Genomic DNA, 12,226 nt, shown 5'->3' on the forward strand with positions numbered 1-12,226 from the left:
GAGAGGAGATATATATATATATATATATATATATATATATATATATATATATATATATATATATGTATATTTAATTCTAAGATTATTTCACTGTTTTGAAGCCATCAGAGATAATATTATCCTTTTATTTCTAAGTGTACTTTAGTGAGAAAAGTAACAGTGGCACACGGTTGAAGGAGAGTTCTAGCACAGTGGTTCTCACCTGTGGGTGCAAATCGAAATCACCTGGAGGAGCTTTGCCACTGAGTGATGTCTGGGTCCCCCGTTAGAGATTCTGGTTTAGTTGGTCTGGCAGATAGCCTGAGCATCAGGATTATTTTTATTGTGCAGCTAATCTTGAGAAGCACTGAGCTAGAAGTCAGTCTTTCATCAGAGGAACATCTTGATTCCCAGGCAATTTCTTAGTTAATTTGCACTGATTCAGGCCTCTCCCTCTCTCCATCTTAACTTTCCTCCTTTTTTCCTTATATTCTCTTTCTGCATTTGAGTGCAAGCTTTGAAGTCAGAAGGACCTGGCTCAAAAACCTAACTCCTTGGGCATGTTACTTGTCTAAGCCTCAGTTTCCTCATTTATAAAGTCAGGGTAATAATGCCCACTTTACCTGTGAGGATGAAGCGAGATAATACAAAATGCATAGGACCCTGGCTGGCATATAGGGAGCTCTCAGCAAGTGCGGTGTTAGAACCAAGCAGCTACCAGAGTGGACTTGGGAATCAGATATCTGAGAGTCATACACATACATAGTCATACACGTCACACATGTGCGTAATCTTGTACAATTAAGTCCTCTCTTCCTTCAGGTCCTCAAAAGTATAATAAAGTCTAGGGTTGTGTTGAGACAGTTCATTGAAATAATGGGGTTAAGCACTTAGTACCCTGCCTGGTAGGTGGTACCCTCTCAACAGACAATAGTTTCTATTGTAAGGCTCTCTTTCTTGTTTCATCTCCAGGACTCTCTTTATCTTAAGAGCAATCGGTTGGATTTCACACAATAGAATTTACTCTTTGGGAAGGATGTATTTAATATGTCCATCTCCCAGATTCTATTTAAAATTATATTAAAATATTTTCCATGTAGACAGTTTTCCCACTTTTTCATTTTTCTCTTTCCTCCAAGAACATGTGTTTCTCTTCTGAATATTGGCAGCACATGGGAGGAAACCCAAATATATTACCAAGGTATCAATGACCCTGTGGCCATTAATAATACAGTTTACACCTGAGAGAATTTTTTTTTGGTTGCCTGGGTCTTCATTGCTGCGCGCAGGCTTTCTCTAGTTGCGGCGAGCAGGGGCTACTCCTCATTGCGGTGCAGTGGCTTCTCTTATTGCAGAGCACAGGCTCTAGGTGCACGGGCTTCAGTAGTTGCAGCACGCCGGCCCAGTAGTTGCAGCACGCGGGCCCCAGAGCGCGTGGGCTTCAGTAGTTGAGGCTCAGGCTCAGTAGTTGTGGTGCACGGGCTTAGTTGCCCCATAGCATGTGGGATCGTCCCAGACCAGGGATCAAATCCGTGTCCCCTGCATTGGCAGACGGATTCTTAACCACTGCGCCACCAGCGAAGTCCTGAGAGAGAATTTTGATACACACTTGTGTTTGGGAAAAAACACCACCTATAAATAAGTACTCTGTTTCCTTTCAACGCACTGAAGCAGTCGGGATCTTTAATTCTTTTTCCTGCCCAAGTAGCTTTATGATGCTGGGGAGCCATGGTTTTGATTCAGCCATACTCTCAAAAGTGTATGTTTGTTTTTAGAAGTTTCTTTGAAAGGCTAGATATTCACGCTGAAAATTCTCTATGTGCCTTTTTTTGTTTTTTTTTTTTGTTTTGTTTGTTTTTTTTGCGGTACGCGGGCCTCTCACTGCTGTGGCCTCTCCCGCTGCGGAGCACAGGCTCCAGACGCGCATGCTCAGCGGCCATGGCTCACGGGCCCAGCCGCTCCGCAGCATGTGGGATCTTCCCGGACCGGGGCACGAACCCGTGTCCCCTACATCGACAGGCGGACTGTCAACCACTGCGCCACCAGGGAAGTCCTCTATGTGCTTTTGAACAGACCAAAGGGCATTATACTTAGGAGAGAAATTGTTTCTTTGTCTTCAGATGTTTGTCTCAACAAGTTTATCTTATGAACTAGAGAAAAGTCAATTAAAATAGTCATTAAAAAACAACTTAATTTCATTAGGCTATAACAGGCTTATATAGCCTGTTTCTTGACTTTTATTATTTTATTTTTGCCAAACAATCTATGCAGCATATCAAGCAAGTATTTTTACTTGCCAAGTGAATTCAGTGATGCACAATATGAACTGACTTGCTTTAGTTCATTTATAACCCAATAGTAGAAGCAAAAGAGCTGCATCTGGGCCTGCTGGCTCCAAACCCATGCTCTTTCTACCAGACTCCCCCTGCAGCCTGGTTTAGACTCATTCAAAAGTACTCATGATGTAACTCAGTTATTGCCTATTTGCCATTAAAAACAAAAGCCTCCTGCATATCAGAATTGTGTCATCTCCAGATTGACCGATAATTTACGTTTTATTACCTGTGTTTTGAAGTATACATATTGAGGGTCTTTTAAAGGAATCTTAACACCTTGGATTGAGTAAACCCCTTCATGCCCCAGATTGCAATAGCCCTACAGTATGATGCCTGTTTCCCATAGCTTTCTAGAATAGTTTAGTTATTAGTCAATAGTCTTTGAGTTACAAGTCAGAAAACCAGCTCAAACCATCTTAAGCAGAGAAGGGATTGATTGGCTCATGTAAGTGGGATGGTAGCTGTGTTCTAATAGAAGCTCAAATCATTGTTGCCAGGTTTCTTCTGCCCTTGCCTGTGTCCTGCCCATGCTGCTTCCTCCCCAGTCCCTCTTCGCTCCCTTTCCCTCTGCTTCCGTCCTACCTCCGTCTCTTGTCACAGCTTCTGGCTATGTGTTAGTTTAGGGCCCGCCTACTTCAGATGCCTTCTCCTTTGAAGACTGGTGATTATGGACACAGTAGACCCAGGCTTACGTCATAGCACACAAGCTACCGCTACTGTCAAAGGGAGAAAATATATCTTTCAGGTTTCATACATGAAAATGAATGGTGAATGAACTCAAATAAGAACTTGTGAGCAGCTTAGTTACTTGCCCACCCTTTTGTTCAGTCGTGGCAGGACAAGATGCTATGATTGTCAACCCAAGCAGAATGACTTGGCTCCGTGGGAAGAGCCAAAGAGAATATAGTGGGGAGAGTAGGTGTGCAGATGAGAACGGCACGTAGCCACTATGATATATGGCTTACCTTACACTTTGACTTAGACAATACTATAGTTTTTAATCTCGCCCAGGTGTAAAAGAGAGCATTAAAAGGCCTAGGTGGGTATTTTGTAGAAGGTAACATTAATGCTTTGTAGCAGTTATTGTTATATGTTTGATTATTTCTGTGTACTTCTGGGGGTTCATGGTCTGAGGTGGGCTTAGGGTTTATTTCCTATGCCTAATTGTCATGGCAGTTCTTCTCAAACTTGTTTGCTACTATCCTCTGAAAGCCAAGGAAAGTGAATTATATAACCAGGGGCATAGAAAGGCAAGCGAGCATCACATTTATTTGAGGACTCTCATGTTTTGTCTAAAACATTGATTCATATTTTGTATTATACTCCATAATTTTCCCATTTAAGTTTAATAAAAGATAAATTTTTTTTTTTTTTTTGCTGTACGCGGGCCTCTCACTGCTGTGGCCTCTCCCGTTGCGGAGCACAGGCTCCGGACGCGCAGGCTCAGCGGCCATGGCGCACGGGCCCAGCCGCTCCGCAGCATGTGGGATCTTCCCGGACCAGGGCATTGGCAGGCGGACTCTCAACCACTGCACCACCAGGGAAGCCCAATAAAAGATAAATTTAAATATTACTTCCTTTTCTCCTAAAGCAACATAAAATTGGAGAACTCGTTAATGAAGACAGTGAGAGCTAGGCATTGTTATGAATGAATCTACCCATGCCAAATGAAATTTTTTTTTAACATCTTTATTGGAGTATAATTGCTTTACAATGGTGTGTTAGTTTCTGCTTTATAACAAAGTGAATCAGTTATACATATACATATGTTCCCATATCTCTTCCCTCTTGCATCTCCCTCCCTCCCACCCTCCAAATGAAATTTTAAGGTATAAAGAACATTAATATTTCTGTTTAGTTTAGAATTCAGTTCTCCTTCCAAATGATAGACCATTTGTGAAAATATATCTTCTTAAAAAAAGTCAATTCCAAGATATTTCAATTTCTTATCTCTGTAGTTTGAGTTTATTCTCCACGGGCCGTGTGTGTGTGTGTGTGTGTGTGTGTGTGTGTGTGTGTGTGTGTGTTAAATGTCAATTGTATCTTACACTCTGATTCACAGAGGAAAATGTTCCCCTAACAAGTTTACTTAAACTTTTCCTAGGAGTCAGGTAACAAATGAATGAATGAATGAATAAACTACTAAACTACATTGTCATTCCAGGAAGATGTGCCATGTTCCTTTGATTTTGAGTAATCCAAGGTGAATAGTGCTGGTTGAGAAAAACAGACTTTTGGAATACTTTTTGGTTTAAAATCAGGATTTTTAACATCTTGCCTCACCTTTTAGGGAATTTAGACCTTGGACATTAGGCGTTTCTTGGTTATACTGAAAGGTCTCAGAGCACAGGGTTGGTGTTCTGCTAATTAATAGCTGTAACTTGATAGTAGTTACTTCTCTAAGCCTCAGTTTCTCATCTGAACCATGGAAATAATGATCGTGGCTAACTCACAGTGTTGGTGTGGGGTTTAAATGAAATGTAAAATTGATTGGTATGTGAAAAAATAATAAGTTTTTAAGTGTTGCTAACTTGTCTATTTACCTGTATTTAACTTTTCAAGTTAGAATTCCATGATTTTTCTTTGCTCTCTCTTTCTCAAATGAGTGCAATTAGACCATTTAGGTTCTCTAATGGGTTTCCTTTAATATTATGAGTTAACTAGAGAGTATATGTTATTAAAAACATAGTACATTGACTACATCCACACGTGAATTAAAGACTTACTGGGAGGTAGGAGCTGAAGTATAGTCATAATCAGTATGTTTCCTCTTTCTTAAAAGGAATTACGGCTCATCTCTCTTTGCCCAATGTGAAGCAATGGATAACGCGTGTCAGCAGGTTCTGTGGCTCTATGGAGAGGATCATCAGATAACTGAAGTTGGAACAATGAATCTTTTTCTTTACTGGATAAATGAAGATGGAGGTAATCCACTCAGATTTCAGCTCTTGGCTCTTTTTGAGTCATTTTCAGTGGGACTGGAAAGAAAAGAACTAGAACCTTAGAACAAGAGAATAAGTAACACGCTTGCAAAATCTAAGAAATTCTGTGCTTTTGCTGTCCAAGTAAACATGAGTTTAAGTTTACAGCATTTATAAAGATTTTGAGTTTTATTTTTGTTTTTTGGCTTTAGATGTACTTACTACTGAGATGTCAACTGAAGGAATTTATTTATTTATTTATTTTTGGCTGTGTTGGGTCTTCGTTGCTGTGTGCGGGCTTTCTGTAGTTGCAGTGAGCGGGGGCTACTCTTCGTTGCGGTGAGCGGGCCTCTCGTTGCGGTGGCTTCTCCTGCTGCAGAGCACAGCCTCTAGGTGCGCGGGCCTCAGCAGTTGTGGCACGTGGGCTCAGTAGCTGTGGCTCGCAGGCTCTAGAGTGCAGGCTCAGTAGTTGTGGCACACGGGCTTAGTTGCTCCGTGGCATGTGGGATCTTCCTGGACCAGGGCTCGAACCCGTGTCGCCTGCATTGGCAGGCAGATTCTTAACCACTGTGCCACCAGGTAAGTCCCAACTGAAGGAATTTAAATCTCCACAATTTGAAGATATGCTGCCTTATCCCCTTTACCATCTTATCATTTTTCCTATCTGAAATCCCTTGCATTTGGAGATGGGTCTCGGATCAATTCAGTGGTTATTTACCATATACTATGTATAAAATGCTGTAGTAATAAACACAGTCTACTGTTTCTACTGATACGAAATTGAGTGTACTCTCTTGTTGTAATTCATTGAACAATCATTGCCCTTTCTGCTTTTTTTTTTTTGCGGTACGCGGGCCTCTCACTGTTGTGGCCTCTGCTGTTGCAGAGCACAGGCTCAGCGGCCATGGCTCACGGGCCCAGCCGCTCCGTGGCTTGTGGGATCTTCCCGGACCGGGGCACGAACCCGTGCCCTTTCTGCATATTTTGACAATACATTAGAAGCCTTGCATATTTACTCTGGAGCTCAGTTTGAATGAAGAACACTATTTTTAAGGACAGATCAATCTATTTGGGTATTGTTTTTAGATTCTGGTTCATTTGAGACTATTAATATATGACTATAAAAATCAGTACTTCTTTGTTACCTTTAATATCCTGAATGCTCACTTTATCCCTCTTTGCAATTATTTTTTTTAATTAGTTGGCAGAGACCACAGCAGTTCGGTGATGTTTTGGCAAAGTCTATGGTATTAGATTAAATGGTATTTTTCCCAATAGTGGAGGGAAAAATACATATATATGCATTTATTTTCGTTAGAATTTTAATAGTCAAAAAATTTAAAAACATTTTTAGGCCTGTTTACATTCTTTAGGCTGTTCATTTCACAGTACTGAGTGCTGAGACTGGAAATGTAAAATAAGTTTCTAAATACTTGTGAAGTCTCGGGATTGGTTTTAATTCAAATAATAAATGAAATTTTAATTTTAAAGCAGCTATAGTAGCCTCTATTGCTCTTTTGTTATTTGGCTACAAATAGAGGAAAATGGTGATTCAAATGTGACTTCAGAGCTAATTTGAGCATTACTTGCAGAGTTATAAGATGAGCCTTATATTTCAGTCAGAGTTAGAATAAACAGAAGGTGTAGTGAGTACACCGTGTCCTGGGGTTGACCACTGGTAATCTTTAGCATATGAAAAGCCAGGTATAGGTCATGCTCATTCTTCCATACCTGCTGTTTGTACTTGACACTCTTGAAAAACAAAATTTGTACTGGAATATTTGTGATTTTTAAATTTGAGTTATTTCATATGACCTGTATCAAAAGCCGTGCTTGGGGCTTCCCTGGTGGCACAGTGGTTGAGAGTCCGCCTGTCGATGTAGGGGACACGGGTTCGTGCCCCGGTCTGGGAGGATCCCACATGCCGCGGAGCGGCTGGGCCTGTGAGCCATGGCCACTGAGACTGCACGTCCGGAGCCTGTGCTCCGCAACGGGAGAGGCCACAACAGTGAGAGGCCCGCGTACCGCAAAAAAAAAAAAAAAAAAAAGCCGTGCTTGAAAGTTGACAGCCAGTGTTGGACAGGCAGTATTACTTAGGAGATAATAAATTGATTCAACTCATTCTTTCCACTTGCCCACTGCCATCCCCACCCCCCAGAAAACACATACAACCCCAAACAAAACCAGTTACATCATACAGAAGTGGCACCATCCTTATTTATGGATGGGAGGTGTCAGGATTTAAGCACAGTCTGAATCAGAGCTACATGATTTAACCAGAAACACCAGAAACTGTCCTGGTGAAAAATGACCCGTTATGCAAACAGTAATCATGAACCACTTGCACCATGGCTTTTAAAAGTCAGAGGAGAAATGAATGAATTTCTCTCTGGCTCTTATAAAATATACAAGACCTTAAGAGTTACTCTTCAGGTTATGGTTGCCTGAGATAACTTTAGTTTTAATGTGAAGATCCTCCGTCAATTTGAGGCTGTTCACCTGCCAGATCAGATAAAATTTGAAGGAAGGAGAAAGGAAATGGAATAAATGTTTGAACAGTACTCTGAGAAGTAAGTAGAAAATCAGGAATAACCTTTGGGCTTAAAAAAAACAAAAGACATTGAAGCAACTCCCGTAACTTTGATTTACACCATGTGGCTTTAGGAAAATACAAAGAATAATGTGTTGAAAATCAGAAAAATATTGATTTTCCTCCCCCCTCCCCAACTTTACCAAAAGCAGAGTTCTTCCCATGAGCACCCACTCTCACTGCTCCTTTGGGACAAGGTGGCTGCCACAGGGCTGTGCACTATTTTGTGGCACTTGGCCTGAAACTCATGTGGTTTTTGGTTTTGTTTGTCTTTGTTTTTGTTTTTGGAGCAGAGAAAGGTTTATTGCAAGGCCGTGCAAGGAGGTGAGATGGCTCATGCCCTGAAAAGCCTCGAGCTCTCATTTTTGCTTTTAAATTGAAGTATAGCTGATTTACAATGTTGTGTTAGTTTCAGGTGTACAACAAAGTGATTCAGTTGTATATACATATGTATGTGTGTGTGTGTGTGTGTGTGTGTGTATTCTTTTTCAGATTCTTTCTCCTTATAGCTTATTACAGAATACCGAGTATAGTTCCTTGGGCTATACAGTAGTAGGTCCTTGTTGGTTATCTATTCATGTGGGTTTTGATTCCAGTAACAGCAGCCCTGGTTGTAAGATCGCACGGCCCCGTATTCTCCTTTTTTATTCCGTTGATGAGTAATTTAACACACACACTTGCTATTCACTGTTGAGAAAACAGTTTTATCTTGTACCAGACACTGGAGCTACCTTGAGAGTAAGACTCAGTTGTTGTGGTTGAGTTCACAGTTGGTTTTGGGAGGCATCTACACCGCCTCTGCTTGGAGCACTCTTCCTGCGTGGCTGCTTGCCTCCCTCCTTCAAGTCTTTGCCACATACCCCATTCTCAGAAAGGCTTTCCCTGGATTCCTTAATACAAATCTTAAACTCTCTCCCCCAGCACTCCCCATCGCCTTCCCCGTTTTTTGCCTCCATCATCTGACATACAATTTAATATAATTGTTTGCCTCTGCTTGTTAGAAAGTAAGCAAGGAGTTATATCGGTTTGGTTCACTGCTGTATCCCTAGTGCTTAGAACAGCCAACGGCACTGATACTGATAGACACTCAGTGTATATTGTTGAACGAATGAAGAATTGTGCTGATGGTGTTTGAGGTATTCCTGGTTCCCATTAGTGCTTGAATTTGGGAAGTCACAGATGAATCCAGCTGTTATTATTTCTAAATCCTTCATCTCCCCAAAATGATTTCTCTGTCAAGAACAAGCTTCATTCGTAGGCTCACTTTTCCTCCTGTTGAGCAATCTGGAGCCCGTTTTGGCTCTTGTAAGCATGTTTGTGGTTGCAGAGGAAAATGAATATTTCTCACCCAAATGTTGTCATGTCATCATGTCTGTCTGGCAACCAGAGAAGCAGATGTTCTGTTCCTTGACCTCAAGCTAGTGGTTACAGTTTTGGGTGTTAAATACATTTCACAAAACTGCATTTGCACATGAGGGGCCGCTGTTTTCATTTAACTTTATGCCGTCTTAGAGCTCAGCAAGTATTAGGAATGGTCCCGTTTGGGAACACTAGAAGTGTTTGTCTATATGTGTGCAGTGTGTATGCATACGTGTACACACATATAGATCTATACATTTATACATCCGGCGAGCTTGCTATTGCAAAACACATGTTTATTTTGAGACAGACACTTCTAAACAAGACAGAAAGTAGCCCTAAGAACAAATTTTCTTCTTTTGAGAAGTGATTTTCAGCAGATAATGTTTAGAAACAAAATTCAAAGAAATCATACTGCTGTATCCTAGCAAAAAGGATTATTCATTTATTTTCTTATTCAAAAACATTTATTACATACCACTCGGGGCCAGGCACATTGCTGAGGGGACACAGGAATGAACAGAAGAGTTTTGGTCTTCCAGAGAGCTGGGTTGTCGAGGATGTCTGATGTGGCCACAGTGGAGTGGGTGAGCCCAGACCACAGTTTACGAAAGAAAGGGCGGTGGCCACAGTGTTGGGAGACTTAGGCTCTGGTCCCGACTGGTCCCCAGCGTCACCAACCTTGGCAAGTCACTTATGTTTTTAGGGCCTCAGTTTATCCTTCTATAAAATAAGGATTGCACTAGGTGATTTCTAAAGTCTTTTTTGCCTGCATCAAATGGCTTTGGAGCGCAAAGGCTGATTTCTACACTGCTTTAGCTACCCAGTGATCCTTCCCAGCATCCCTTGTGAATTCCTCTGCAGACACATGATGGGCAACCCATCATCTGTTACAAGGCTCAACGTGTATATAAAGTGATGGTTGAAGGTTTGAATTTCTCACTAGATTCAGCTTCCTGGGTGCCAGAGGTGAGGAGGAGGGCGGATGTTGAGCACCAGAGACATCCTTCTGTAAGGAGGCTTTGTGGCTGGCGGACCACACTGACTCCTGCAGACAGGTCGTAATGCCAGCCCTCGCCACGGTTGGGAGTGTCTGCGGTCATTCTCAGAGTAGACCAGTGTCTGGGCCTTGGGTCTGTGAGTCACCCGTGGAGTGTTATTTTGGTTTTTTTGGATTTCTTTTTTTCCTTCTTTTTTTTTTTTAATTTATTTATTTAGTTTTGGCTGCATTGGGTCTTGTTGCTGCGTGCAGGCTTTCTCTAGTTGTGGCGAGTGGGGGCTACTCTTTGTTGTGGTGCGCAGGTTTCTCACTGCCGTGGCTTCTCTTGTTGCAGAGCACGGGCTCTAGGCTTGCGGGCTCAGTAGTCGTGATTTGCAGGCTCTAGAGCGCAGGCTCAGTAGTTGTGGCTCACGGGCTTAGTTGCTCTGCGGCATGTGAGATCTTCCCGGACCAGGGCTCGAACCCGTGTCCCCTACATTGACAGGCGGGTTCTTAACCACTGTACCACCAGGGAAGCCCCTTCTTTCTTTATTATTTCTTTGTTAGCCATATACATGCCTGAGCCCACTCTGAGCCCATTACATCTGAATCTCAGAGGGTGGAGTCAACATCTCCATATTTGATGTGGATACTTCACCAGGCTTGAAAATCACTCTGGATAGACTTGTCAAAGGCCAGTGTGGGAGCAGTGATGGCCTGAGGGGGCACGGACACCTCTTAGGGCTGGGTTTCTCCACAGTATTCATAGAAGGTTTGGTAATGCCCAGTGTTTCTGAGTAAGGGTCTATCTACATTATCCTAATTACTAACCAGCTTTAATCCACTGAGGTAAATTTTGACTTTGGAATGTTCCTCTTAAGAGTATTTTATAACTCTTACTGTTTGTTAGTGGGAAGCCATCTCATTTTTCACAGGTTAAGGATAAATTGAAGATGGTAGGATGACTGATTTCCTTTCTTGTTCCTTTTTTTTTAAAAAAACATAAGGATCTACCTGAAGTATGAGTTGATTTGGAAAATTTGACAATGCAGAACAGTGACCTCCTTTTCATGTTTATCACCAGCAAAATTGCAAGAAACTTTTTTTTTTTAATGGGTATTGATAAAAGGCATGGCTAATAAAGTTTGAAACGATTCCAATTTCTAATTGACAGAGGAAGAACTGGCAACTCCTCCGCTAGATGGCATCATTCTTCCAGGAGTGACAAGGCAGAGCATCCTGGACCTGGCACACAAGTGGGTGGGTGCCTTTGACATGAACCACTTTTATAAGCATGGAACAAAAAGTAATCCAAAAAAGTCCAGCTTAGTATTGAAATAATATCCTGTAGTTCCAACCAGTGCTGTCTAATCTTTAATCTTAACTTGAGTGAAAAGAACTCTTCTAGAAGGACTGTCTTGGTGAGACTATCAAGTAAGTATTGTTTGTAGGGAGGGCAGGCAGAAACCAGTTCAGCAGGTCGTCCTAGTGCAGAAGTATTCTAGTGCTAGTCTCAGGCTTTATACCAGGTGTCTCCTACCGACTCATCTGGTTTATCCTCCGAGGGCTTCCTTTTCGCCAGCCTTTAACTTTTCAAGTCTGAGTGTGTTGTTTCCAAATGGCAGTGGTACGTAGTCCTTCCCTTCCTCTGTTTATTCCAGTGTAACCGTGCTAGAAGTTAAAGAATTTTACTGACATATAAATGCTTTCTAACATGACAGTATTAGTTTCGCGGTCTTCTTTCTCCCTCCTTCCTGCCCCCTGTCCTCCCAAATACACATACATGCTTATTTTAACATCTAAACATTCAAGCAAATGTAAAGTTGTTTTCAGTAGCCTTTCTGATTCAAGTGACACAGGCACGTGTGTTAAACCATTCGGTGTTGGAAGTGACTTAGCATATTCAAGATGAATATTGAATGAGTTGATTAATCTGGCAAAGGTTCCTGGATGGGACTTTTGACCCATGTATTGAAATGGTCTCCAAGGGACAAGAAAAGGCTTTGAGCAGACTGTGGTGAAACAGTGCTAATAGGACAAATGTTTAGAAACACACACGTCT

The 12,226-nt window shown here is 41.8% G+C and overlaps 1 protein-coding gene across 3 annotated transcripts in view; it reads left to right on the forward strand.

The window, feature by feature from the left end:
- The window catches only part of BCAT1 (branched chain amino acid transaminase 1), a 100,860-nt gene that overhangs the window by 68,273 nt on the left and 20,361 nt on the right, over positions 1–12,226 (forward strand). For all 3 annotated transcript variants that reach the window (XM_027129428.1, XM_027129429.1, XM_027129431.1), the window contains exons 7-8: positions 5,098–5,240; positions 11,339–11,424. In XM_027129428.1, coding sequence (XP_026985229.1) covers positions 5,098–5,240; positions 11,339–11,424 — 229 coding nt within the window. The remainder of the gene's footprint in view (positions 1–5,097; positions 5,241–11,338; positions 11,425–12,226) is intronic.

This window comes from Aethalodelphis obliquidens, unplaced genomic scaffold (assembly GCF_003676395.1).
Source record: "Aethalodelphis obliquidens isolate GAN/ISIS:26980383/991018 unplaced genomic scaffold, ASM367639v1 scaffold36, whole genome shotgun sequence".
In the NCBI taxonomy this organism is placed as follows: domain Eukaryota; kingdom Metazoa; phylum Chordata; class Mammalia; order Artiodactyla; family Delphinidae; genus Aethalodelphis; species Aethalodelphis obliquidens.